At 40.8% G+C, this 26,317-nt stretch overlaps 1 protein-coding gene across 3 annotated transcripts; it reads right to left on the bottom strand.

Annotated features, from left to right (window-relative positions):
- Nucleotides 1-4,982: 4,982 nt before the first annotated feature.
- On the bottom strand, nt 4,983-21,443 carry dnmt3ba (DNA (cytosine-5-)-methyltransferase 3 beta, duplicate a). Of its 3 annotated transcripts, none has more exons than XM_034875543.1 (26): nt 21,208-21,443; nt 19,686-19,820; nt 18,793-18,938; nt 18,323-18,494; nt 16,528-18,212; nt 16,317-16,431; nt 15,629-15,688; nt 15,325-15,368; nt 14,805-14,946; nt 13,842-13,900; nt 13,552-13,701; nt 13,356-13,463; nt 12,161-12,290; nt 11,943-12,059; nt 11,766-11,810; nt 11,588-11,667; nt 11,337-11,449; nt 10,397-10,580; nt 9,523-9,607; nt 9,252-9,397; nt 8,406-8,496; nt 8,092-8,240; nt 7,905-7,990; nt 7,706-7,775; nt 7,277-7,395; nt 4,983-7,161 (listed from the first exon to the last, which is right to left on the bottom strand). In XM_034875543.1, the coding sequence occupies exons 2-26, from the start codon at nt 19,807-19,809 to the stop codon at nt 7,011-7,013; spliced, it is 4,371 nt and encodes a 1,456-aa protein (XP_034731434.1). In that variant the 5' UTR covers nt 19,810-19,820; nt 21,208-21,443; the 3' UTR covers nt 4,983-7,010. The 3 variants fall into 3 exon arrangements, with proteins under 3 accessions (XP_034731434.1, XP_034731433.1, XP_034731435.1); XM_034875542.1 differs by having other exon boundaries at nt 13,842-13,904; nt 14,809-14,946; XM_034875544.1 differs by lacking the exon at nt 14,805-14,946 and having other exon boundaries at nt 13,842-13,904.
- Between the last annotated feature and the right edge of the window lie 4,874 nt (nt 21,444-26,317).

Raw genomic sequence — 26,317 nt, 5'->3', positions numbered from 1 at the left:
ACTAGCTAACAGGTGAAGACCACACCAAACCTACTAGCTAACAGGTGAAGACCACACCAAAACCACTAGCTAACAGGTGAAGACCCCACCAAAACTACTAGCTAACCGGTGAAGACCACACCAAAACCACTAGCTAACTTACTTTAAATGTGCAAGAACTATAGACCAATGACAGGTTTAAGTGAACTGACAACATGAGTTATACGACTTACAGTTCTCAAAGAGGCACACACACAATCTCAGCAGATTATCCTCGTCTCTTCTTCTTTTCTCTTACTTTTTTCGCCGTGTGGCGCGTGTCCGCGCTATTCCCTGACATGACAACCTCTTGTACGAAACTGAAGTAACGAGCCAATTTTGTAAAATGTAAGGAGTCGAAAGTACCGATATTTGTGGTAAAATGTAAGGAGTAGAAGTAAAAAGTCGCCACACAAATAAATAGTAAAGTAAAGTAAAAATATCTGAGTACAGTAACGAAGTATTTGTACTTCGTTACTTCCCATCTCTGTACATCTGTGATCAGAATCCAGTCGTATTTAATGATATAATACACTCTCAAACAGGTTAATTTAACAGAAATGGTACGTGTGAATGTCTACTGAATGCAGTGTGTTTTCACTGTAGCTAGCATGTATTACTACTTTAGATATGAATACTATTTGCCCATTTTGACACGATTGCAGTACCGACTCTGGCCTGAGGGGGCGGTACACTCACAGTTGGGTTCCTTCTGTGTCAACATTTGTTGATGACAAATAAAACCAATGCCGGAAGTGCGCCTCAATATTAACGGTCTATGATTCAGATGGGAAGGTAAATGAAATCCTGTCCGATTTGTTGACATGGAGTCGGTTTTCTCCAGGTTTGAGTCTTACGACTTCGAGGCTGATCTGCGGTTTCAGGACGGTCTGAGGGAGTTGAACCGGGAGGGAAGCAACCTCCTGGACCTGAAACTCTTCTTCTATAACAGGTATGGAGCACATGTGAATGGAACTAAGTACGTTACAGGAACAATTTCAGGGTACTGGGGTCTACTTTGTGCAAATATGCTTTTATCTCACTGCTTCAGTTAAGTTTACAAAACCTCAGAAACATCTGACCCCAATACACACTGACAGAATGTACTACCTTTGAATCTGTACTACTGTACTACCTTTAAATCATTGTTATACTGCTCATTTTAGCCTAACTTATTATATCTATCTGTAAAAATTCTGTCTATAATAATAATAATAGCCATATGTATATATATTCATTGTAAATACTCACCTGTAAACTCTGTAAACCATTAGTATATTATGTTATTTGCACATATCTGTAAAAATTAGTACTTATAGTAATATCCACCGGTATATTATATTCACTACATTCCTAGCTGTAAATCTTGCTCACAATACTTGTTATGTATATTTTATATTCAAAGGACAAACCCATCTGTAAAATTCTGTTTATAATAGTATTCATTTCTATATTTATTCAGTACATATCCATGTCCAACACTTACGGAACCAGTGTATATCCTGAACTTACTGCTATTGCACTTCTGGTTAGACCCAAACTGCATTTCGTTGCCTTGTACCTGTACCTGTGTAATGACAATAAAGTTGAATCTAATCTAATCTAATCTAATGAGGAGGAAAGCTAGGGAAATCCCTGCAGATAGTACACACCCTCTTTCCTCCAGTCTGGGGGTCTTCAGAGTGCCCGATGCCATCTGTATCCTCAACCAAATCAAGCGACAATCAAATTGAGCTTCTATTTTTAATTTTAAGCTTTTTTTAATCCTGATATTTTTATGCTTTACTTACTATGTTTGAGATGTTGTCCTGTATGGTTATCTGTCTTGCAGGTCTGCCGAGCCAAAGAAAAATGTCCACCCTGGTGGACAATACAGATTCTTTCTATTCTATTCTATACTAACCTTGGGATCCGTGTCCGTTGTCCTCGCCAGGTTTGTGGAGCCCATAGACCGGCGCGGCTACCAACGGTGGGGCTCGGCTTCTCCTCGTGCGACCCCGATGGACTGCGGTGGTGAGCAGCTGGACCGGAGGACACCTTCCGAGTCTGAAAACCAGACCGCAGGGACAGAAGCCGGGCAGCTTTCCTTTGCGGAAGTGATGCGACTTGTTCAGGAGGGGAAGGAAGTGCCTGGAGCCACAAGAATGGACATAAAAGCCACTAACCAGAGTCCCACTCCGGCTCAGATGCAAAGGAGACTCAAACCCTGGGAAATATCATCAGTTTCCAAGTGACCTTTCCCTCATTAAAGCTTCTTTTTTTTTTACTTTAAGAGTATGAAACATTACAGCTATATGCATATTATTATGACTTGGACTGAGGTTTGCTGGACTAGGTGGAGGGATTAGTTCTCCAACCGGGCCTGGGAACGCCTCAGGATCCCCCAGTCGGAGCTGGTTGATGTGGCTCGGGAAAGGGAAGTTTGGGGTCCCCTACTGGAGCTGCTGCCCCCGAGACCCGTTACCGGATAAGCGGATGACGTTGGACGGATGGATGGACAAACTATAAATCAACTAATAATAAACGATGTATTATTATAAGCTACATGCAGTATTAATCATTAAATGAGCTCCTTCTTTACCATCTGCAACATTAGTGATGTTTTAATAATGCATCATGTAAATATTAATGCATCACAAAAGACTTGTAATCCACGAGTATAATATATATGTGTCATATATATTATACTACTGGATTACAAGTCATTAGTAATGCATTTTAATGGTTTGTACAATTTGATGCTATGAATTTGAATGCAGTGTTTTTACTTGTTACGGAGTATTTTTACACTGTTGTTTTGCTTTTGTTGTACCTGAAAGAGCTGTTCATCTACATGGAGGTGTTTTATGTAACCAGAGCTCCCCACAGCATTCAAATTGGCTGGATTATCACGGTAAAATGAAATAACCATTGTTGCCTCCGTATCTACACATCCATTTTAGCCCGCTGCGGTTGTGACAGGATGTAGGTCCACAGGTGGATGAGCTCAACACAAAGCCACTGATTCTCTCCCAGCATCACATTCCAAATGACGCGCGGTGACCCATGTGGTGGAATAAAAGTGCTTTCAGTATTAACATGAATAATGACTTGATATTTAAAAAAACAAAACAAGCAGAGGTTATGCAGCTCAGATTTTATTTCCATCACCTGATGTTGCAGCACCACTAATCTCCATGTGATCTGAAACTTCTTTTCCTTATTATCTACATTAAGTTGGTATAAACTACATGAACATAATAATAATAATAATAAAAAAAAGTCCAGGGTACAACTCACTCCTAATTTTGTCAAAACAATAAAACAAGTCAAAATAACATGTTTCAGCTCAGGAAACCGATTTTTGGGGGGATAATTAGTAAGGACCTGATAGAAATTAATCCCAAAAAAACGTGGGCATTAAAAACAGGTAATAGCTGTTCAATTATGCCTGATCACAAAATCCCACTTCAACTTGTATTAATTGTCCTGACATGTCATTTGTTCTTTACAACAGGGAGTAGAGCCCTACGTCGCACTAATACTTCCCTACATCACATTTCATATAAAAACAATCCACACACGGTATAACCGAAGTTCACTTTGAGCTGCTGCCAGTTCAAGGCAGACATAACAAAAATAAAAACCAAAACTCAACTTTACATGCAAGGTTAGCACCGTTAGCATAGCACCATCAGGAATCAAAAGTCCCAACAAACAATCAAAGAGGTAACGGTGTCGAGCACGTGAAAACTAACGGATCCATACTGAATGTCTTACCTGTTAGGAAAGCTAACATGATACTCTGAACAATAAAAACACAGGCGAGACACCTGGACAGTACTATCGAGGTTTTAAAAGAATAAAAAGGTTTTTGTTTAAAAAGCACACATTTAGAAAACAAAAGCACAGATATGACATTCTCAAAGATTTAAAGGGCCATGTCGGTCAAAACCAAAGGTCCTGCTTTGATTGTAGCGCGGCTGCAAATCCTGATTGTTTTTATTACTGCTTAATCTTCCGTTTATTTCTTGGTTAATTGATGAATTGTTTGGCTGATAAAAGACAGAGAACATATTTAACCCTCGTGTTGTCTTCCTGTCAAATTTGAAAATCAACAATTTTCTTGACGCTTTTCAACGGTTTAAAAAAAATCTTTTTCTCGCATTTTTGTCCCTTTTTTCAACACTTTTGACGCTTTTTTTCAATGTTTGTCCATTTTTTTTACATTTTCAACCATACGTAACACTAACTTATTAACTTTAGTTTTAGTTATTTGGGGAATTTATGATCAATAAACCTAATTTATAGGAAATTATACCTAATGTTTGAGTTGTAAAAGCAGAAATTAGGAATTATTTAGACTAAAATTAGAGGAATGCATGTTGATGGATAATGAGAGACTGGAATAAGTCAACTTTTACTCAATACTATTTGGAAACCACTTCAATTTTGTTTTTTCAAATGCTTAAAAATTGAATAAGAATAAAAAATGACCCATCAAAATTACCCCGAAGAGCGTTGTGTGGAATTAATCATGTTATTTTGGGTAATTACAAGTGGGTAGTTAAAAGAACATTGATACAGGAAAACGGGTCGATTTGACCCGAGGACAACATGAGGGTTAATTACCATTAAAAAATAAAAAGATATACTCACTGGAGCTTTACGGGGAAATCTTCCTCGTTCTGACTTTAAGGGAGCCCCGGTTGGATGGACCTGAGACCCCCCACAGGCGGGCTGCCGTCTACAACAAGTCCAAGGCTTGCTGCTTCGTTAATAAGTCAACAAGTTTAAAAGCCTTTATCAAGTGGCTGCCTTATTAAAGAATAGTGATATGTATTTCTAAAAGCTGTGGATATTAACCCCACCTTTGATTAACTGAAGGCCGCAATATTTCCCCAATGATGAGATTGATTTCTTTTTTAATAGTTGAATTAGATGCTGATTTCTCATCTTTAGTTTTTCCCCCCATGATTTTTCTCATTTTTGCTCTAATTTTAAAAAGGATTTTTATTATTTGATTATTTATTAGATTTTTTTTTATTCATAATTGAGGTATATTTCAATTTTTTTTAAATTCTATTTATTTATTGTGATGTTTTTTACATTCACCACTCTATATCGGGACTTTCTTTATTTATCGTACATTGCTTCCAAAATTAAAAAATAAAACTAACCAAAACTAAAGAAAGTCCTTACTGTGTGTACAGTGCATGTAGTGTATGTTTTAATAGTATCTTACACTGTTTGACCCTGAATAAGATACGTGCTTGTCTTTTTTATTAAATAAAGAAATAATAAAAGCTCTTAAACGTTATTACTTAAACAAAGCCGCATGGTTGGCTAGAACTTATAGTGTGCTGTGAAATCTGGTTGGATTTATTCGTTTTATAGTGCACACACGTTATTATTTAGGGGAGGACCTGTGTAAAACCATTGTAATGGTCCTTTAAGGTCTCCTATGTTAGGAGACACTGCACCGCCTTATTACAGTAATAGTGAACAGTTTAAAATATTCACAACAGTTTGTTCTCAATGAGTAGAGAGAAAACATTTTTGGTATAAATAGCAGTCCTTAAAATAGATCCAATGTTAGCACCAATGCACAACCAGTGAGGCCAGATTGGACCAAATCACTGGTGCACCACTGTAATTTGGATAAAAACGTATTAAAAAACAGATTTAAAAAATGTGGATAGTAAAAACAATCACAGATAATGATGAACATGTTTAGATCCGACTTAAAGGAACAGTGTGTAGGATTTAGTGGGATCCAGGGGGTGCAGAGTGCAACCAGGAGAACACCCCTGGACTCAACCCCCCCCCCCTTTCAAAGCGTGAGGGTAGATGCTAGACTGTAGTCCCCGAACGAAACCGGTTACATCCCGTTACTCATAAGGTGAGCCTCGACTGTATGAATAACAGATTACACAGTAGATTATTCACTACAACATCGCGTTGTAAGAGGGTTCAAATTACCGACTGTTAGAAGCTCCCTGTAGACATGGGGGCTAAAGGAAACCCACGCCTTTAGTTTCAGGTGACTGATTTTTGGTCACTAATGAAAACCTAATTGTGAATAATATATTCCATTTCTGCCCATAACCCCCCTAAATCCTAACCCACTGCTTCTTTAAAATTGCTGGTGAGATTATGCCATAAAACAATACAATATACAAATCACATTGAAAGATTCCCTATTTATAAATTAAATAAAAAAGTGTAAATGCAGATTTTGAACCAGAAAATCGGTGTTGAGGTAGAGATCCTGAGGCCTAAACCACGAAGCAAGTTCTGCAAGAACATCCTGAATAACCGGCATCATGAGGCTGGTTATCAATGTATACTGTATATATTATTATGTCTTTATCGATGACTGACAATAGAGTAGGACGTTGTAGAAATATTCGGAGTACTACCCAAATAAGAAAAGTAAGGCTATAAATAAAACAAACAAACTATTATGTATAGATGGTGTACTTTAAAACAGATTCCTGCCAACGAAGCAGACATGAATTAGAATTATCATGGTTGGCAAAGTGACTCTACTGAGCTATAAAAAGATCTCTATATGCGCTTCATTGGGAACTCAGTGTTTCATGTCCAGATACTGTAGGAACGACTATTTAGAACTGAGCTCAGTAATGGAGCTGTCGGCCGGTTGCCATGGTGAGTTACCCGGACTAAAGGTGACTCCGCCTGGCGATTAAGCCCGAAGAGAGCTGGCTAAGCGTCTAATGTCGCTTCGTGATTCAGGCCAACGTTTTGAGCCACATTGTGGTTTGATCGCAGCGCCATCATCTGGAGCAGAACTAACAAGAGGGAAAACAAAGTGGCGGTGCCTGCTGGTGAGAGTGGATCGTGGAGGACTGACAACTCACAGGATAAAAAGGAGATCGTGTCAAAGTAGTAAATACTAAATGAGGCTGGTCAGAAAAAGACGGGAGGGTTTGAACTAGCTAGTGATGCAGGGCCGAGATAAGGCAGTAGGTTTACCGCTGCTGTTCGGTTCACAGTCCTTGTTCACATTCAAAGTAATCCTTCAGCGGGGCGAAGAGGTGGCGGATGACAGGGACGCTCCAGGACCGACCCAGGACTTTCTGCCTCTGATTCCGGCCCATGTTGTTCACGTCCGTGTAGTGTTTGGGGAAGCCAAAGATCCTGAAAGAGTCCACCACACGGAACATGTTACAAAAAATATCTTATCATCTAATATGTGTTACATGGTCGAGACCCAGAAGTGGCCTGCAAGAGAAACACAACCAGAGACGCTTACTGTTCCATTTCGGTGCACCACAGGTAGTCCTCCTTGCCGTTCATGCTGACAGGAAGTGGCCCCATCTTCCCCTGCCTAATAGAGTTGGACTTGGTGGTGATGGTGCGGACTTTGTCAAACTGCAGGAAGAGACGACAAATCCGAATATGGGTGTCAAACTATTTTAAGATTCATTTTTTGGGAGAAGAGTTATTCCGGCTTTCCTGAGAGTTTCTGCAAGGTTTACCAAAACACATTTGAGACTTTTTAAGACCTCTTTAATACCACATAAAGGACAATTTGGACAAAGTAAGTACAAAAAGAAAGGTTAAAAATCTACAAGTTTTTGCTAAAATTGACATTTGAGACTATGGGCCTACTAGCTACTGTATCTTGCATTAGTGACATTAGTGTAATCTATCTTACACACAGCAATCTAAATGTTTCTACCTTTGCAACGCGTCCTACTTCCAAACACTCCTGGAGGGCCACTTTGTGATCTAGAGCTGTAGCGAGAGGTCTAAAGAGAAGACGCAGACAAGCACGGAAACTGAAAACATCTTTCCAAGTCATACATTTTTGTTTTCCAGTGTGTAATATGCATTATTATAAGAAAGAGAATATGATTGCACATTTGTATGTACAGTACCTGTTCATGCCAGGGAGGTTTCCCCAAAAGTAGCGCGCTCTGTGAGCAGGACTAACTTTCACTGCATCGATAAGAATTGGATTACACTGAAAAAAAAGGGAGAATGCAAATGATGGGGAATGATGAGCAATAAAGCATAAGGCAGTCAGTTTCCATGCCATCAGGCTGAATAATCGAATGTAATCACCTCAAGGAACCTGCAGATATCTGACTTGTCGTGGGCGCTCATGAAAACCACGTTCTCAAACAACCAGAAGAACGGCCGGTCGTCGTCCTCCTTAGGCTTCAACAGGGTCAGAAGGCGGTAGAACTCAAAAAAGAGCCTTCCAGTGCCTTCTTCAGGACAAACAGAAAGACATAAACAGGTCGATTCAGGGGTTTACGGGTGTAGAGGATCCTTAAACATTATTCTATCCAGTACTTTTATCAGTAACAACTTGTTTGTCATTCAGAATGCACAGCTACCAAAAGGCCTTTAACAGAAGTTTGGAAGCTGCATACCAAATAATCCTTTTCGAAGCGGGTTGACCATGGACAGGTCGTTACACGGACTGCCTCCAATCAGAAGATCGAATGGACCCCATTCAGCCAGCTGCAACACACAATTACAGAACTTAAGTTCGTATGTTTATATTGTTTTTAGCATCTTTGCTAACGTTGACACGTAATGAACGTTCAAGGTGTTTTTTTTTTTATTTAAGATTGTTCTTATGGGCTGTAATGGGAAAATTACATAGACAACGATTTTCTTTCAATAACTGTTCATCTCTTAAGGGATTTTTTCATTATAAGTAAATCCTTCAATTTGCCTCTGAAATATGTGTATGTCCTAAAATAAGTCCTCGAGTGTTGGAGACAGCTAAAAATGTCATGACTGTGCATTTCTCCACTGTAAGCAAGGTTGGAGCCATGAAGCATTCTACAGACGAGGTAAATCTCTGATTTCTCAGACAGAACGACGGCTAGAGTCATTTTTGACGCACTAGAGACAGATGCACGGGGATATAAGGAGGTGTATTACTGATCGTATTCACCACAACTGTTGCCACTTTGTAACTCTGTTCATTGTGAAAGCTGTTCTCGTCATTTGATTGTTCTCTGCAGAAAACAATTAAACCCTTCCACCGAATATCTAAACTTTTAATCCAGTTTGCAGCCTGTCTTTATTTTGTTTCAACTTCCTCCCTCGCTGAACAGAAACTTCCACAACAGGGCATTTTTAGGCTAGTCGGGCATCCTCAAGGTGTGTTTTTAAAGGTTAGTTGGGATCTGTTTCCAGTTTCAGGTTGGTGTGGCACACTCAGATTATCAACAGCACTAAATATACCCCAGCTGGCTCTTACTCACATGTTTCCTTGTGATTGTACGAACATCGTTGACATATTCGATCTGTCCCTCGTGCTTGATCATCCCCACAGCGATGGAATCCTCACAAATCTCTGAGGCGATGTAGCGCTCGATCTTGAAGCCCAGGTCTTTGAGCACCAAGTATCCTGCCACGATGCCACAGTAGTTACAGACATGTTACTGATTAGAAGAATACACGTTATGCAGTGTAAACTCTATTTAAGTTTCCCCATTAAAACTGTCATTTTGTCAGATAACATGACGAACCAACCGGTTGCAATGCCGTCAAAAAGCGAGAGCACCCTGATTGGTCTGCGCAGATCAGCAGTGATGGAGGGGTAAACTCTGTGAGGCTCCTGTTATAAAAAATAAATACACAATATAATATGTTAGTTGCAACCCAATAATGGTTTCATCTGATGGGGGCCTATATTTAATCTGCTAACTTCTGCCATTACTACAATAAAACAATGCCTCACTTTAACAAAACAAAAATGAGGATTCACTCACATACAACTTCACAGTACACCCACAAGCATCAATGACTGTATAACGTAAGAAATGAAATAGTAGCGGAATAAACATTTTTATACATTTTGATTTGGTTCTTGAACTAATATTATGTTCCTGGCATTATCTTTCCTCTATCTGCACTTACAACCACTTGTATTCTCTTTTACGGGTTAATACACGCATAAGGAGACACATTTATGTTGTAACTAAAGTTTAGGTTAAGTTATTAGGTGTTACTTTTATTTAGTACACTAAAAAACCTTTAAACAGTGGCTAAAATAATAAAACAGTTTATGCCTCCAGCGTTTGAGTCCGACCTGGGGCAATTTCCTGCATGTCCTCCCCCCTTTTCTCATCTAGCTATCCTGTCAATTAAAGGTGGAAATCTCCCCCCAAAAAACTTTAGTATAGTATAAAAAGTATAGTACATCCTCCAAAAGGACCAGCTGAATCAACACCTCTCAGACAATGTCAATAAACAGTGACTATGATAAGTTTCCTTTAATGGATATGTGCACCTAATAAACTGGATGTATATTTTAGTTGGTGCAGCCATTACATGTTTTTTTAACCTTTAACCTCACACAAGTCAGCATGTGAACTATAAAGAGAGAATAAAGTGTGGCACGTACAAACGCCATGGCGCTGTTGTTGGCAAAGAAGTCCTGAACCTTGACGCTCCAGTCCGGTCTGAGTTTGAGGTTTCCGTCGCACTGCGACGGCTTGCACATGAAGCATCTCCACGGGTCGACGTCTTTCAGCTTGTCAAAGGTTCCCAGGCCCACCAGGATTTCCAGACAGTCCTTGCAAAAACATCTGGGAGGAACAGAAAACACCCAGGAATACACATCAAAAACAAGTAGAGCTGTTAACATGAGTCATCTGAATGTAAGTAACAGAGAGTGACCGGCCTACATTGACCATCACAGCTATTTCTTAGTCTCATTTAGAAAGTTGAAATTTACAGGAGGTGGACAAAAACACACCAGGACAATTTTAAGATAAGGACAACTGCCAAATTAACAATTTATTTTAAACAGTTAGCATCCGATTGCTGTTACATGTTCAAAAGATCGTACTCTTTCCCCAAGTCACAACTCAGTCAAATCTGAACACACGGATAAAATACACTGTTAATATTCTCTAATATTCTCTTGATATTCAGAGGGACTTACACATCATATGAATATCGTTATTTATGATGTCCAATACCAATAAATGGCCATTAACCCCTTAGAAATTATGTGAAAAAGCTTTTTATAACTCCAAAACGTGCCAGAGAATGAAAGTTTTCTGCAGTATCAAAGTAATCCAGTGTCTGTACATTGTATTTGTACATTGCAAACAGGAACTACTAATGGCTTATACTTTGATCTACCTGATGCTATTCTGATGGGACTGTATGGTGATGAAAAATCTAAGTAGATCATCATTATGAGGGTGTTTCAGATATCTGCTGTATGTTTTTGTTATGAAATCTAGTTTTGTGTGTCAAGGTTTGAAATATGAAAGCAATCCAGAGGTTTCAGTGATTAACAATAAACACCAATACAACACCTGAGCAGTGTTTACCTGCAGCAGCTGGCGTTGCCACAGAGAATCACCTCCAAGCCGGCACAGCACACGGTGCAATACGACTGGTAGCCATCTTCATCGTAGCGAAACAGCGTCTCTGTGAAGTTGACCTGGAAACAGTGACACGGTTGTCTGTTACTGGCGTCGGGGTTTCAGATGGAGGTCAGACACAACCAGACCGGACCAAACTGGACTGGGGTGAAGGAAAGCAGAGCGCATGACCTAGACAGAGATAGGCCGTCGATTACCTTGCATTTTAGACAAAGACCACCTTCAAACAACGGGTGCGGCACTTCGATCTCAGTTGATCCACAAGACAGACAAAAATCTGAAAAAAACAACCAGTTACTCTGAAATGAAGCATTTTATGGTTGTATCAAAAGTTTAAAATCACAAACTTCTTCAATGCGCTCTCACAGAACTTACCCTCAATTGTTTTGCCTTTCTCTTTGACCTTTTCTCTTATCGATTCTGTAAAGTAAATTATTAAAACAAATCACAAATATTAATAATAACAATATAAAACTTACAACAAAATCTAGTCTGTAACTCTTACTTCCATGAGAGTTTGATGTCATGTATGTGGACCGAATTGATACGTACCTCTGTTGTAGATTATTGCGGGTGGATTTTGCTTGTTTTTAAAAACATATTTCCTTTTTGCCGGAGGCTGGCAGTCAGACATGGTCGAGTCAGAAGAGTCATGATGTGCTGCAGCATCTTTAAGACCAGGAAAGATGGAATCAAGAGCATTTCAAGAGAAGGATTTCTTTAAATCTAGTAATCAATAAATAAGTAGATATGTATAAATGTGCTCCTACCAGTAGGTATGAATCCTTCAGGTCCTGTAGGCAGAAATCCCTCGGAAGCCCATTCCAGCATCAGCTTCAGCTCTCTTTCTTTATTTCCTTCCGCTTCAGCAAAAGACTTCCCACATCGCTCACCTGCCAGCTGAAGATTACAAACATTTCCTGGCAATGAGTGAACGCAGTCTCCTGATAAGATGGCATTACAGACACAAGGAGATTTGGGAATTTTCACCACAATTATAGAGAAAAATAGTACAACGGGACAACTATATGTCAGTATTGATGGGATGAGAACTGACTTCTTCCTCTATCTATCTAGTAAAGAGGGACACCTCTGTGTGTGTGTGTGTGTGTATGTATGTAACTTAGATACTGGATATTTAGAATAATACTAGACAGCTGAAAAATAAGCTGCTGGCGAAGCACACCGCATGCCGCTCTGGGCAGCAGCTGGGGGGGGGGGGGGGGGTTTACAGGCTTGGACTGCGGTTTGCTTCACATAATCTTCGATCCTCCACAGCGCTGCCCAATGCGAGACGATCTCGGAGCTGACCGGCCGAAGACAGCAGTTCTTATCAGATTCGCCCCAAAAAAAACACTTACAAATCCAATCCATACTCCAACCCCCATACCAGTATGGAAATGAACACCTCCGCTGTAGTGTTAAACTCGTTAATATCTAACGATAATACGAGACAAGACAACACCGCCGCCATTAAACGCTGACTATTGTGATGTCAACGTGAAATAATGTTGAGGAAAAAGACACCATTAAAAGGTTCTCGTCCCCTTCTCTCTGCGAACACGCACACCCACACACACTAGGGCTGGGCAATATAGAGAAATAGAAATATCACAGTATTCTTGACCAAATTCCTAGACTCCTTCTGTGAGTCATTTGAGGCACAATTTGGTTTTGAAGAATTCTACAAGCAGCGATAGCACAGGCCGAGCACTCGGCCCGTTCCAAACTGGCACGTTTTCAACGTGCACTGTGCTAGTGCTTTAAAAGACCACATTTTGGTTTGCTGTTTGGTATTGTTTAGGGCCCCACTGACGTCACCATGAACACTAACAACAGCACCTAGCAACACAAAGGTTGCCGAGAGGATGCGTAAGAGAAGCTGCATGTGAAAGACAGCAGACATTAAGAAACAGGATGGGGGTACATGGGGGTTTTGATGTTGTCGACAGTTTTGCTTTTTACCTCGATGATCTGAAAGATGGCTTCCTTGTAGGTCGGCAAGCTGGCAAAGGAATTTTTGCAGAAGCACTTAGTGAAGGAACTGAAGGACAGCAGACCCTCCGTATAGATCTGCAACAGAAAGCCACGGTGATGAGAAATCCACTTCAACAGATGTGGAGTGTTTCTGCAGCTTAAGCACGTTTAGCGAGCTTCTGACCTCCGAGAACATCCCGTCTCCGAACCACTCCACCTTCCGCATTCCCGGGGGAGATAACTTGGTTTTCCAAGGCATGACCATCCCAGGCCACCAGGAAAAGCCCTTCACTTTCCCCCACACCAGCTCCCCTGTCAGAAACCCTTTCCCATCCTGCAGACGTCATAAAAGAACAAGAAAAGATGATAATGCAAAACTACCATTTATTATACCTAGAAGAAGATAATCACATGATGTCTGATCCCTAGACTTTGATAACAACTGTATTGTGGGCTTTTCCCGGTAACTGTTACCTGGTAGGCGTGTCTCCGCCGTGCTCTTGGTGTCGGTTTACTGAATGGCGATGTCTCTTCTGCCTGCGAAACATATTTAAAACAGAACGTAAACTTTTAAGTCAAAGATGAAAAGTAGTTTAGGTAAAGATCTGTGTATTTCAAAATCAAAGACGTTAATAACTGCATTTGATTTGCCAGTACATCCAGTGCACACTTTCATGACCAATCAATTACTTAGTTGTTTTTGATATTTCATTTTAGGCAACTAGGAAGAAAGAATTTGTTAAAAACAAGAAGCAATTGGGCCCTTCAGCATTAAGATATGAACATCCGATTCGTTCAAAGCAGTATAATATACTGAACTATAGTGACTTATTAAACTGGGGAATAAGAAAGCCAATAAAACATCTTGTCCACTGTGGTTTCAAGCTAAATGATCTAAATTGAATTAAAACATGGGACCAAGCACAATAATTAGGCAGATGTGTTATTCCACTTATTGCCTCATTAGTTCACTTGGCACCACGAGGACAAAGCAAATAATGAATCTGGAATGAAGATGCGTTAGAGGTGGGAATTCTGATAGCCGGTTGCAGTTTACATTTTTTCATTTGTTAAGCTCAGTCAAAAGGGAAAACCACTCGGGAAGTGTTTTTGATGTCAGTCACTCAGTCGTCTCACAGGACAGATGTTCATTTTATGTCAAATGGAACAAAATGTAACAATGAATCAATCAAAGTTGATTTATAGGCTCCATTTGTTTTGTTTTATAGACCTCTAGCCTTATTCAAAAGGATTCAGATTTCATCAAATGCTATCATACTCCAACCCTGTTTGTAATCATCCAATCAGATGCTCCTGTTTGTCATTGTGCAGGATGCTGACATGGTGTAGCATGAACCATTGACTACTTCTTTCAAAGGCCAGAGTCATGGCCCTGTGGTATTCTGGTAGTATACTTATAGTATACCTAAAGTATACCTACCACCTCATCTTTGGACTTCAGACCATTATCAACACCTACGGGGTTGGACCAGGTGCTAGCACCAGCCTGAAACACTGTACGGGCCTGTGGCTTCTGGCGCAAGCTGCTCTCCCAGCCATAACATCCCCTACTGGTCATCTGAGAGACAACACACTCTCATTACACACTCAAATATCATGCACGTGCAAATGTACACCAAAATACACACACACACACACACCTTCATATAGGGGCAAACTGCAACTCATCATACCAGTGATTATGGTGGCCATAAAGAAAAAGCGAAATAAATGGAAAAGACTGTAAGAGCCAAATATGATGCAACAAACATTAATATTTTTCTCTGTTGTTCTGGTTTCAGCGTAGCTTTTCTTGTATAGCTGATAGTATTTATGGTCAAATAATTATAGGTTTTTACATTACAGTTGCATTTAAATTCAGCAAAACCGATTCCTATTTGTCATTAAAAAATCAGCTTTTTTTTAAGCCATATTTCCTTTATGAAAAAATGTTTACCTCTTTCCACAGGGCGCCATTCTCTCCGGGAGTATTGACATGTTCTTTGGATGGAAGGAAGGAAAAAGAAATTATTGAAGTTTTAGTGATATCATCGGGGATATGATAACTGTATCTGGGACTGTAAATCTAGAAGATGAGGAGATCCTGAATCTGATGCTGACAAAAAATATGAGACTTTTAATTAATTTTTTCTTGAGCTCAAGTAAGATTCTTTTCATTTTACAAGATGCATCTACAAGATCAAAGTTACACTTTTATAATGACATGATGACAAAAAGTAGTAAAAAACTGTTTTGCTTACGATGTATCTTCGTTAGGCGGACTTCACATGGCTTCACTGTCACATTAAGGCCATTCAGTTCTATAAAATAAGACGTGTAAATAATATATGGGATCGAATGCTAATTCTTGCAAACTTAAAGCTGTGGTAGGCACTTTATTGTTGGCGTCTTTGGGCAGAAATTCCAGAATGCTCTTTCAGTGGTCTAATGAAAAACTAGATTTTGACATCTCCTCCTCTGCTCTCTATTCAGGCTTTACCAAATCTAGCCGTGGCGGGAGAATCTGGCCAATCACAGGTCGTTAAAAAGAGAGACTTACTATTGGCTGTTCTGTTTACCGTAGCCAAAGGCTCAGACCAGAGGCCGAAGCCACGGCATCGCCTACTGCCGCCATCCGAAAAAAGGGCATGTCGGAGGTGGTGTGAGAGGAAACGTAAACACAGTAGTGGAGCCGGTAGCTTAGCATTCTGCTAACCTTAGTTTATGGCTGCGGATAGTTCAAGTTCATGTTTAGAGCTAACTAAAGCCTCAATTCATAATATGTTTAAGGGCTTTACAAAAAAAATCCCATAGAATCTGCGCTTAATAACATAATGCCATCTTGATGAAATGAGAAACAGAGACGGGAGAGCTGCAGGAAGAGGTCTCACTCTACTTCAATTTCTGGCATCTTTTTCTTTTATTCTACCTCCTGTGGCTTTAATTTACCTTCAGTGTGAACCAAGGTGCTGTCAGAGAGGACGCTATCAGACGTGACGTCAAAATCGCTTTCTGTTAGGGCTTCACTATCAGAGAAAAGTGCAGCATCTTCATTCTCCAGGGCCTGAGACAGGAGATACAGCAAGTGCACAAAATGAATTAAACACGCAAATACTAAACACGGACAAAAGACGGTGATACAGCTTCTTGGTTTACATACCTGAGTAAAAACCTCCTGGGCTTCGAGTGGGGGGCAGGGGAGAGACAACAGGGTCAAAACAAGCTTTCTGAAGAGTGAAGTCGGCTTGGTGTTCTTTAGTACACTGGCCCAGTGTTTCTCTAGTAAAACCACAGCTGAGTTGCCCTTCTCTCCCTCATAAGCCCGCTGATACTCAAGGAATTCATTTGTGAGCTGGTTGACCTCCTCGGGGGAGCTGCAGATGTGCAGCTTGGTCCCAAGCTCCCCGACCTCTTCCCTAGTCACCTTGAGCCTGCTCTGGGGGTTCAGCAGCTGAGCTATGCTTCTTAGCACGTTGTCATGAAGAGGCAGCTCATGTGCAATGCAACCTGCAAGCGTGACATAGAAAGACAACACCTGCTCTATAAACCGCGGCAGTGCCTCCGTAGCCTCGGACCCCTTCAGGAAGTCTTCCACAGCTTTCCCGCCCAGTTCAGGGCTCGACAGGAGGCATTTCTTGTCTTTTAGGATTTGGGTATTGTGTTCTTTGACAAAGCGAACAGCAGCTTCAGGGTGAAGGAAGTAGGAGGTGTAGGTGCATAGCAGGCTACTGGCTTCTTCGAGGATGAGCAGCATATTCGCTCGGGCAGCTCCCTGCAGTGTCTGCAGACACCTTTGGAAACTGTGCAGAGGCTTGAGGGCGTGCTCCAGGAACATAAATGTTGCCCTGACTTTGGGATCGTGCAGCTGGGAGCAGATTGACTTGGCTTTGTCGTCATCCTTGTCGCAAGACTTAAAGTACATTATGAGATCTGTCCATATTTCCAAGATGTTTGTGACAAGAGGGCAGAACTTAAGGCAGCTGGTGTTGAGATGAAATGATGGGCTGTCTGCACTGATATCTGAGCCAAAGAGAGCCGCGAGCTTGTTATTCTTGGCAGAGCAGGAAGAGTAGTGGGCATGGATATCAACAATCAACTCTTGAGCCCGATTGGAGAGTTTGTTAACCCCAGCGTGACAAGCAGCATCGGCGAAGGCGTACAGCCCACCTAAGGCTACTATGTTTGGGTTGAGTTCCCTGAGCTGTGTGTAGATCTGCTCCGAGGCCGCACCTTTACCATCAGAATAAACAGCGGCAAGATTATCGGTGTGCAACCCAAATTTCTTCAAGGTCTCCACCACCGCTGCGGGCGTTTGATCCCCTGCAAGAGCGTCTAGAAATCGGATGCGGTGCCTGGAGGCTTTGACATCAAAAAACCCAACAAGGACCACAGAGACAGTGGCCTCCTTTCCCAGGGCTACCCCTCCATAAATGTATACACAGTAAGGAGTGTGTTGGCAAACAGATGTGATGTCTTTGGGGTACTCCAGCCCCAGTTTACTGCGTGCAAAATGTCTAGACACATGTTTCCCTCCAGCAGAGCCAGTGTTGCAGTGTTTGTGAATAAACTGAATGGCTGCGTCGCTACAGGGCAGCTGCTCAGAGTGTTGGCTCCTGTAAATATTAGCCCTTTTCTTGTGTTTGTTTGTTTCCGCGTGTCGCTTGAGTTCGATAAGGCCTTTCGAAAATGTCTTTAGGTTTCTGTCACAAGACCGGCAGAAGGTATATTGCTCTCCAAGAGTACTCTGGTCAGCCCATTCATGAATTCCCTTCCACTTCTCAGTGAAAGGAAATTTACTCATTACAGTGCCCTTCTCCTCCGAGTCTGATTCCATATTGGATATCCCTGACAAAGTAAGAGAAAAACACTATTACTGCACAATTACTGCAATTGTGAAGAACAACACACAATGTACTGCCTTATTTTATAATCAGTGAAAGAAAAACTTGAGTTACCTGTATGCAATTGGGGAGGTACCACAATAGGGCTGATATCCTGACCGTCCCGAGCTTTCACGGGGTCGTAGTCTTTACTTTTCGTATTTGCCATGTAGAAAGCTTTGAACCATTTCAGGGTCTCGAAATTGCTTTGAGAATCCCCTTTTATGATGTCCTCAACTGGAATAGTCTAAAAACAAAGACAAATAAGACATGACAAGATTGTGAAACTAATAAAAACGTACATATTGAACATCAGGGGGAAACATAAACAACACGTCTTCTTGTCAAAATTTAGTTGAGAATGGCCACTCTGATATCTCTCCACTAGATATAGTAGTAGAGAGAGCATGTGGCTATCTTAGCTAAGCATAAAGATTACATATAGGAGGAAGCAGCTAACCTCCCTTTGTCCAAAGGTGCAAAAATCCGCTTACAGGCCCCTCTACAGAAATTGTAATGTTACTCTACTCAAAAAAGGCACATACCTTTGCGACACCGCTCTCCCTGAAGGCCTCGTGGAGGAGTTGGAAATTGTGCTTACAGTCGTCCTCACCTTGCGCATTAAACTTCACCTTGGCCATATCAACAGAGCCGGGAATAACCAAGCCCATGATCTGACAGTGACATGCACCTGTATGATCATATAGACAAAAAGACAGTTCAACAAGTGTTGTTTGTGCAAATGGGGGCTTGATCCCTCTGAATTTCTGCTGTTTATCAGTAGCAGTGAGGATATTACAGCATGCTGAGATGTGTGCAATCGTGACCATTCAAGCCGTGCTGGTGGAGTGCAGACATTTCTCCTCGTCTAGCAGCTCACCGTGGCTGTTCTTTCCTGCAATATATAGTACTGATGCCCCACTGTGTCTCTCACTGTAATTAAGAGACAAAACCATTGTATTTCCTCTGGGCGGCTTCACACCGCCAAAGCCTCCTGCAGGTTTGCCAGTGCAAAACTTAAATGTGAAGCAGCAGCAGTTGCTCTGTACACACTCTTAGGTTACTTCTTTATTTAGCTATGTAAAGAATTTTTTAGAGGGAGATTTTTTCCATATCCCAGTACGAGGGACAAAGGACAGAGAGTGCCATATGCTGTAATGATTGTAAAAACCACTGAGGCGAATTTTAGATATTGGGCTATGATCAAATTGAGTTGACTTGATTAAGCAGATAATTAGCGGTTACTTACCAGGGACTAAACCCCAGGTAAAAATACAGCCAATTTAGGTTGATATCTGAAAGTGTGATCAGACATGTAGGTGTGAAACCAAAGTCCAAATATAGTAATTAGTTAGACGTTAATAAAAGTTAGTAACAAGTTACAAAAGTACCATTATACTATTGCACTGCGTTATATGTTCTCATACTGATGGATCACCTGAACCCAGCTGCCCCACATCTGTGAAGTCTGTCTTCAGCAGGTTGTTGACCCAGGCCACCACATAAAGGCGGCTGCTTTTGTCTTGGATGTAGTCTGGAGGCACAATCGCTGCACCTGCCATCTTGCAGCTCTCTGGGAAAGAAAACTTAAATTAATGATGAACAATTTTTTCACATTTCCATCTACACGCCACACGTAAAATCTGAACATTTTGACTGAGCAGATCGTCCACTAAGTGCAGCATTGGCAATTTGATCTAAATTACTATTAAATCACAAGGCTCTGTGTTTGGTTTTACTTTAAATAACCACACGTAACTCCAAAGTGAGGTAAGATAAAGTATTTAATTATACCGAGGATAATTGATGCGCAGAAGTTGCAAAAGAAAGTGGGAAGATCACATATAAATGTATAAAGGATGGATTTGTTTGAATGTTTTTCCAGACCAGGGTTGCCTTAATGCCACGATTATTTGGGGGTGGTTATTAAATTTATCATTTCATTTCATAATTTACCGCTAATGTTGTAATTTGTAATATTATACTCATGTATTGTAAAAAAAAAACGTGGCTGTCAGTATTGCCAGAGCTCTCCATGGCTGACTTCCAGGGGTGGGGGTGGGGGGTCAGACTGGGCCAGTGGGTGGATTGTTGTAATCCCCTAATGTCTGACTGTCGAGGATAAAGACAAATCATTTTTATGTCAAATAATCTTCACATTTGCATCTTTGGGTTATATATGACTGATTTCTTGACATGTGCACATTGAAACACAAAGCTGAGCTGTAGCTGAGTGCTACAGGACACTTGAGACACGCTGCTGCTGTCTCTCCTCCCCTTCCTCCCTAATGTATAGAAAGCGTTAATGAAATCTCGCGTTGTTCTTTTTTTTGCCGCGAATGTCCCCCAGTGCACAACTTTCGCTGACAAGGAAATCTGAGCTTTAACATCAGATTACTTTCTTTGCAGGAAAAAAACAAACAAATATGCACCACGAGTTGATCAGTTACTAGCACGCCGAGCAACATGTCCATTGTTTTAGTCAGGGTTTGTCTTTACCACCTCACATAACATTACATGCATTGTGCTACCGTTACAGCCTGGTTTCACATGAGGGGAGCAATCTTTATGGTTTAATGTTACGTTGAAGCAATAGCTAAATGACCAGGATTTCAACATCCAAACGGCCGTTGAAGAGAATGTAATTACAGCTGATTATCCGCGAATACGCACGTTATTACAGAAACCGGTATAAACAAACAAATTGAAGTCAATTGCATTGATTATTTTAGGTCAAAATCTCCACCGGCTCACGATCCAATCTGCTGTTATCGCGGTGGGTCTGTATGAGCAGGTCTTTGTGTTGTGAGCCGGCAGATGGTTGAACCAGGACCATAAAAAGGCAACATAACCCTGTGCAAATCATCCGTAAACCACCGCAATAGAAAAAGGGTGTAAATAGAATATAAACAGCTGGTTTTGTGTATAATGTTGTAACAGACGGGTCGTGGGGAACTTACCTCGCCGGCTCCCTTACAGACAGATGCTCCTCCTGACTCTTCGCTTCCTCCTGAAGCACATTTTTCGATAGGCAGACCGGCCATTGTGACGTCTGCGTAATGATCCATTGGACGACCGATGTTGGAGGCTGTCCCGTAGTAGCTAGGACTGCTAAATTAACCGAGTTAGCCGCAAGACCTTCACCCCGCCCCAAAATGAGCACAGGCGGCTTAATTATTAGTCAAATATGTTGTTATTGCCGCATTGCAAGTAAAGAAAATTGCTGCAGAAAAAAAGAACTACATTCTCTTAAAAATGATTCACTGTATAGGTTAGCACAAGTTTATCGATAACGAATTAATAATGCTAGCCCACATGAGAGGCAAAGAAGCCATTTACGATTTTCAGTTCGTCGGCAAATACACTATAGTTAATTTAACGCTAGCTCTTGTGTCCGGACCTTCCAGTGCAGGCTATCACCGAGAAATGTTGAATTTGCTAGCTATAGGCCTACCTCTAAAATAAATATCTTATCGTTGGGTAGCTATATTATCGTGATATAAAATTAGAGATGAACATAATGAAGGAGTATAGATCTTCTTCGTCAAGGGACAATGTTACAAACGAATTACTAGCTAGGTATAAGGTTATCCACACGAATGTCTTGTTATAACGTTAAGCTAATCGTTGATACTTGATTTGTCGGCGAGCTGTGGTTTGTTTCGTCAATGCTACTTCAATGGGTGATGTGGTATCTAACATTTGAAAACTGAATAATAAAGGAAAGTTGGTATTAGCTTGCTGTTATCGTAAAACCATGAAAGCATTAAAAGATAACGTTTTTATAAACACGCAATCATGGCTGTGTCGAAACGACTGTAGTCGTTTGTTTGCCAGGCCTGTTTCCTGAATCCTGTGGCTTATCTACCGTACTTCGTGTTCCGTTGAAACGATGTAGCTTAATGGCGCTCTATCAAGCCAACAGGTGGCCTGTGTTGCAGCACAGGACGTAGCACAAGGCGAGTTTATCACGGTGAAACTTTAACGGTTGATAAATACTGACAGCGTTTTCTAACTGCCACAAGAAAAGATTGATAAAACAGCTACCCCGCATCCAATATGGCGTCTATGTTGCCATTTTGTGAAAGTACGACTGAAGCCCGTCAAACAAAATGACCCTGAGGCCTATTGTCAGCGTAGTAGGCCTCATTTACGTAGCTTACTTATATTGCATAGCATTTGGCTACTTTGTTTTGAAAGGAACTCTATTATTAAAGATATTATGTCAGTCAATGTGACTCAAACTACATTTGAACAGTTTTTACCTGGGTATATTATTGGGTATTAATTTATTCTGGTATTTGGATTTAGGTTAAATTTAAAACCAAAACACTAGCACTGAGTTGGTAGCCTATAAAGGCACGCTGAAGGAGGGTCTTGAAACACCAAAATGCGAGGTGCACTGCCATTTCTGCTAAAAACGCCCCAATCAGACCACTTATGTCTTTTTGTAATTTTTGCTAGTCAACCATTTGCTAGTTGCATGAATAGAATGTTGCCAACATACAGTTTGGATTCCTTGGCATGATATAGGCCTACAGACTTTACAACACTGGGTAAATGGGCCAAACTGTCATGGTTTGGTGGTGTAATAATGGATTGATTCATTCATTCATTGACTGATGAAACTTAACGTTATACAGTAAACTCAAACAACATGTTACAATGTTGAGATAAATAGTTCATGACTCAAATGGTGAAAAAATGGGTTGCCAGTGCGTCTGCAGGATAAACACATAGAGTATTTAACATGTGAAGGAACCTGGACATATAAGATTGTGCAAGTCTATTCTGCCAAATGCAGTTGGTTTAGGTTGAACATTATCTTGGTTGTAGCAACCACTACTGGCAGAGTTCAACAGCAGTTACGGGGGTAATTAAATTAATCAAATCAACATAAATTCACAAGTTACGTAGAACATGTTTTGTGATAGTATCCGTTTTTGTTTCAATAGGCCATTTTATTTCAGTAGTGTAAAATAAAATTTCCACAGCAGCAACATAGGTGTTAACGTAACTTATTTTACAAGATTTACAGTACAATTTTTAGGGATTGAGATCAGTGACTGATGGGTAATTGTGCTTGTCAACATTCTGCGATGTGATAACCCGTTGATCTGTTCTTCCTAAATACCCTGAGCATTGCACTTCAGAGGGAACTACTAGGCAATCGGAACACACTCCCAACAGTTTAGTTGACTGTTGCATTCTTGATTTTGTCAGATCGGTGACCAAACACATGTTCATATTGTCTTGCACTGATAATAGGCCCTACTGTGTTTTTTCAGACTTTTGTGTTGTTACTGTACTATAAATCCTTTGGTCTAATTCTTTTGGATGGTATTTATTTTTTCCTGATTTCTAATCCTCATTATGGTCCTATAATAATACTTTTACCATTACTTTCAGTAAAAACCCCAAAAGGCCAACTGCTGTTTTTAGTGTATTTTGCTCACGGCAAAACTTCAAGCATAATAATAGAACGTTTTTACTTTTTCAGTTCTGTATTAGACATAAACATTTAATAGAACAATTTACAGGTTATTGTACATTGAGAAAAGGTGACTGGTCAGGTGTGACAAAGTCTTGTGGGATGAGGGGTTCATATCCAGTAAATCAATAACATAGCTTAGCCTAAGTATAATGTTAACCATTAATGATCTGAGTAACATTGTGTGAACTTGGTTTGCATAACTGAAATAATTTCCAGCCTTTTTTCTGTAAGATGTGTGCTATAGAGAGGATGAATCTGAGAGTCCCTGAGGAGGTCCAGGGGTTAATGTATGTGTCTGAATTTATGTTCAAGCTCAGGAATAAATGTAAGTGAATGGTCAGAAATATAAGCACAAAGGCTGAACCCTGATGGCTGTGCGTCCATGGGGGGAGCTGATGTTCATGGTGTCACAGCAGTTATTTATGGAGTAATACTGAGGTGTATGACCCTTGATGTGAAAATTCTTTTACAGTGTGAAATATTGCTTTAATAATAAAACAACAAATTGTCGCTGAATGCCTTTTAGGATGTCATTATGAAGATAACTCTGGGCCTTTGTGATACCATCTGGGGTGAGTGTAGATCCACTCTGGTGGTAGCCTACAGGGGGGTCACGGGGGTCAGGGTAAGGCTTTGTTTGTCCAGCCACCCCTCCACCAGCCCATCCTCCCAAAGGGCAGGGTAATCAAAATGTTCACTTTTCTTCATGGGTCCAACGATCAGTGAATGTGTAATGGTGAAGAATGTGTAAATATAAGTGTGTTAAAACAGAGATCAATAATTTGCAGTTTTCTTTATACGTCATGTGTTGGGTAAGGAGGTCAGACAAAGGAATTGAGGAGTCTCGATTGTTACCATGCTTATAAAAGGAGGAAAGAAACCCACTGTAAATTCCACTTGTCAAAAGCTGGAATGACTGGTGTAACAAAGTCTAATGTGTCAAGAAGGCATTTGTTCAAGTGGGATAAATGGCAAGAGCCAATCCTCTGTTGCAAATATTCAGTTAATCTCATCATGGCATTTGTTTGGGATTGTAAACTCTAAGATGCTAAGCGATTACATTACTCATTGATTAAATGATTAACTCTGTGTAGGTAACATCTCACCCAAAACTTAAAATAACAAAGCACTTTCTTTTTCATAAGCCATTTGATTAAATTTGAATGTCTGAAGTTATGATTCACTCGCTTATTATTGGCCTGGCCCCCAGTGTGTAGCATGTGACTGCCTCACCTGCGTCATAATACAATTGAAGAATTGGATGAAAAACTGAAATAGCAACCCATAAAACATGTAATATCAAGGTGTAAGAAGAAAAATGCACACTTTCATTAAAGTCAATGCGGTGTGGGCAAAGCAGGAACTCTGAGAGCAAGGAAAAAAAGTCTGAAAAGAGGAAGGACACATGGAGGACTACGGGGCTATTTAGCTGACACTTTTATGATTGCGCCGCTGCTCAATTTCCCTCTTTTTTAGCTTATTTTGGGGTTTCTACCAACTCCTGAGAGAACTATCTGTCTCTTTAGCGGCTAAATTCTCCACTATGCTCACCAGCTAGTCTCTAAGTTTGTGTGTCTGTTGTTAACTTATTGGTTTATTAAACAGCTGCTTGCTCCGTCTGGAAAGAAATCAAAAGTCACTGAGAAAACTGACACATTGTTGGTTTTGGCCGTGGGATTTGTTGACTGTAAGAAAGCCGGCCTTATGCTTTAACTTCATTTAATTCAAGAATTTTAATGACATGTCGGCTGTTGCAAACTCCTGCTCTTTTCGCGAACAAAAAAACAATACTAGCAGAAAGCACAAACTATTAAATCCAATTACAGTTTTAATCATTTAATATATTAACATGTAAGGCTCTAAAGGCTAAACAGCTCTTAACTAAATCACTTTGGAGTGTCATGTGACGGAGAAGGAGGACTAACAAGTGGTCTGAAAACAAGGACGAAAAGTCTGGAAAGGGAAAGAAAACAGGTCAGCGGGAGCATTCAGGGGATAAGGCTTAAAAGATAGAGCCTGACAGGTGCAATCAGATGTGTCACATAGCCGTGGCAAAGTGGATGTCAGTGCAGCAGCGGGGGGGGGGCTACTACAAGCATGTCACCTTCAATAGGGAGAGTAGAATAAGAGCTGTAGAGGGTTTAGCAGCAGGGAGTTTTTGAGCCCATTACAGCTGTTGAGGCCATATATGATTGAGGCCACAAACACAGGTGGCTCTGAAAGAGCTGAAGCATGTGAGAGGGAGTGGGTGATCCAGTAGCAACAGATCAGGTAAAGGGTCGTGTTTGGATCTGCGGATGATAGGAGCGGGCTTTCCGGCGACTTGGACTCGACTTGGCTTGAATAGCAAAATTTGTTGCCACTTAACTTGTTCATGCCTGCCGGTTTAATGAGCAGATGTTGTGTCAGAGATAAAGCTTTAGTTATGAGCAGTGGTTAGGTCACCGGGGTCCCAAATACAATCTGCCTTTGTGTAGAGGTAACAGGCTTCCTCTGGGCCCCTCGAGCCCATTAGACCGCAGAGAAAGTGTTCAAGACGTGTTGGGCTGACAGACATGCAACTAAGGAATCGTCTG

This window comes from Etheostoma cragini, chromosome 7 (genome assembly GCF_013103735.1).
Source record: "Etheostoma cragini isolate CJK2018 chromosome 7, CSU_Ecrag_1.0, whole genome shotgun sequence".
NCBI lineage: Eukaryota > Metazoa > Chordata > Actinopteri > Perciformes > Percidae > Etheostoma > Etheostoma cragini.
The sequence above is the reverse complement of the archived record's forward strand: the minus strand, read 5'-3'. Positions and strand labels throughout refer to the sequence as shown.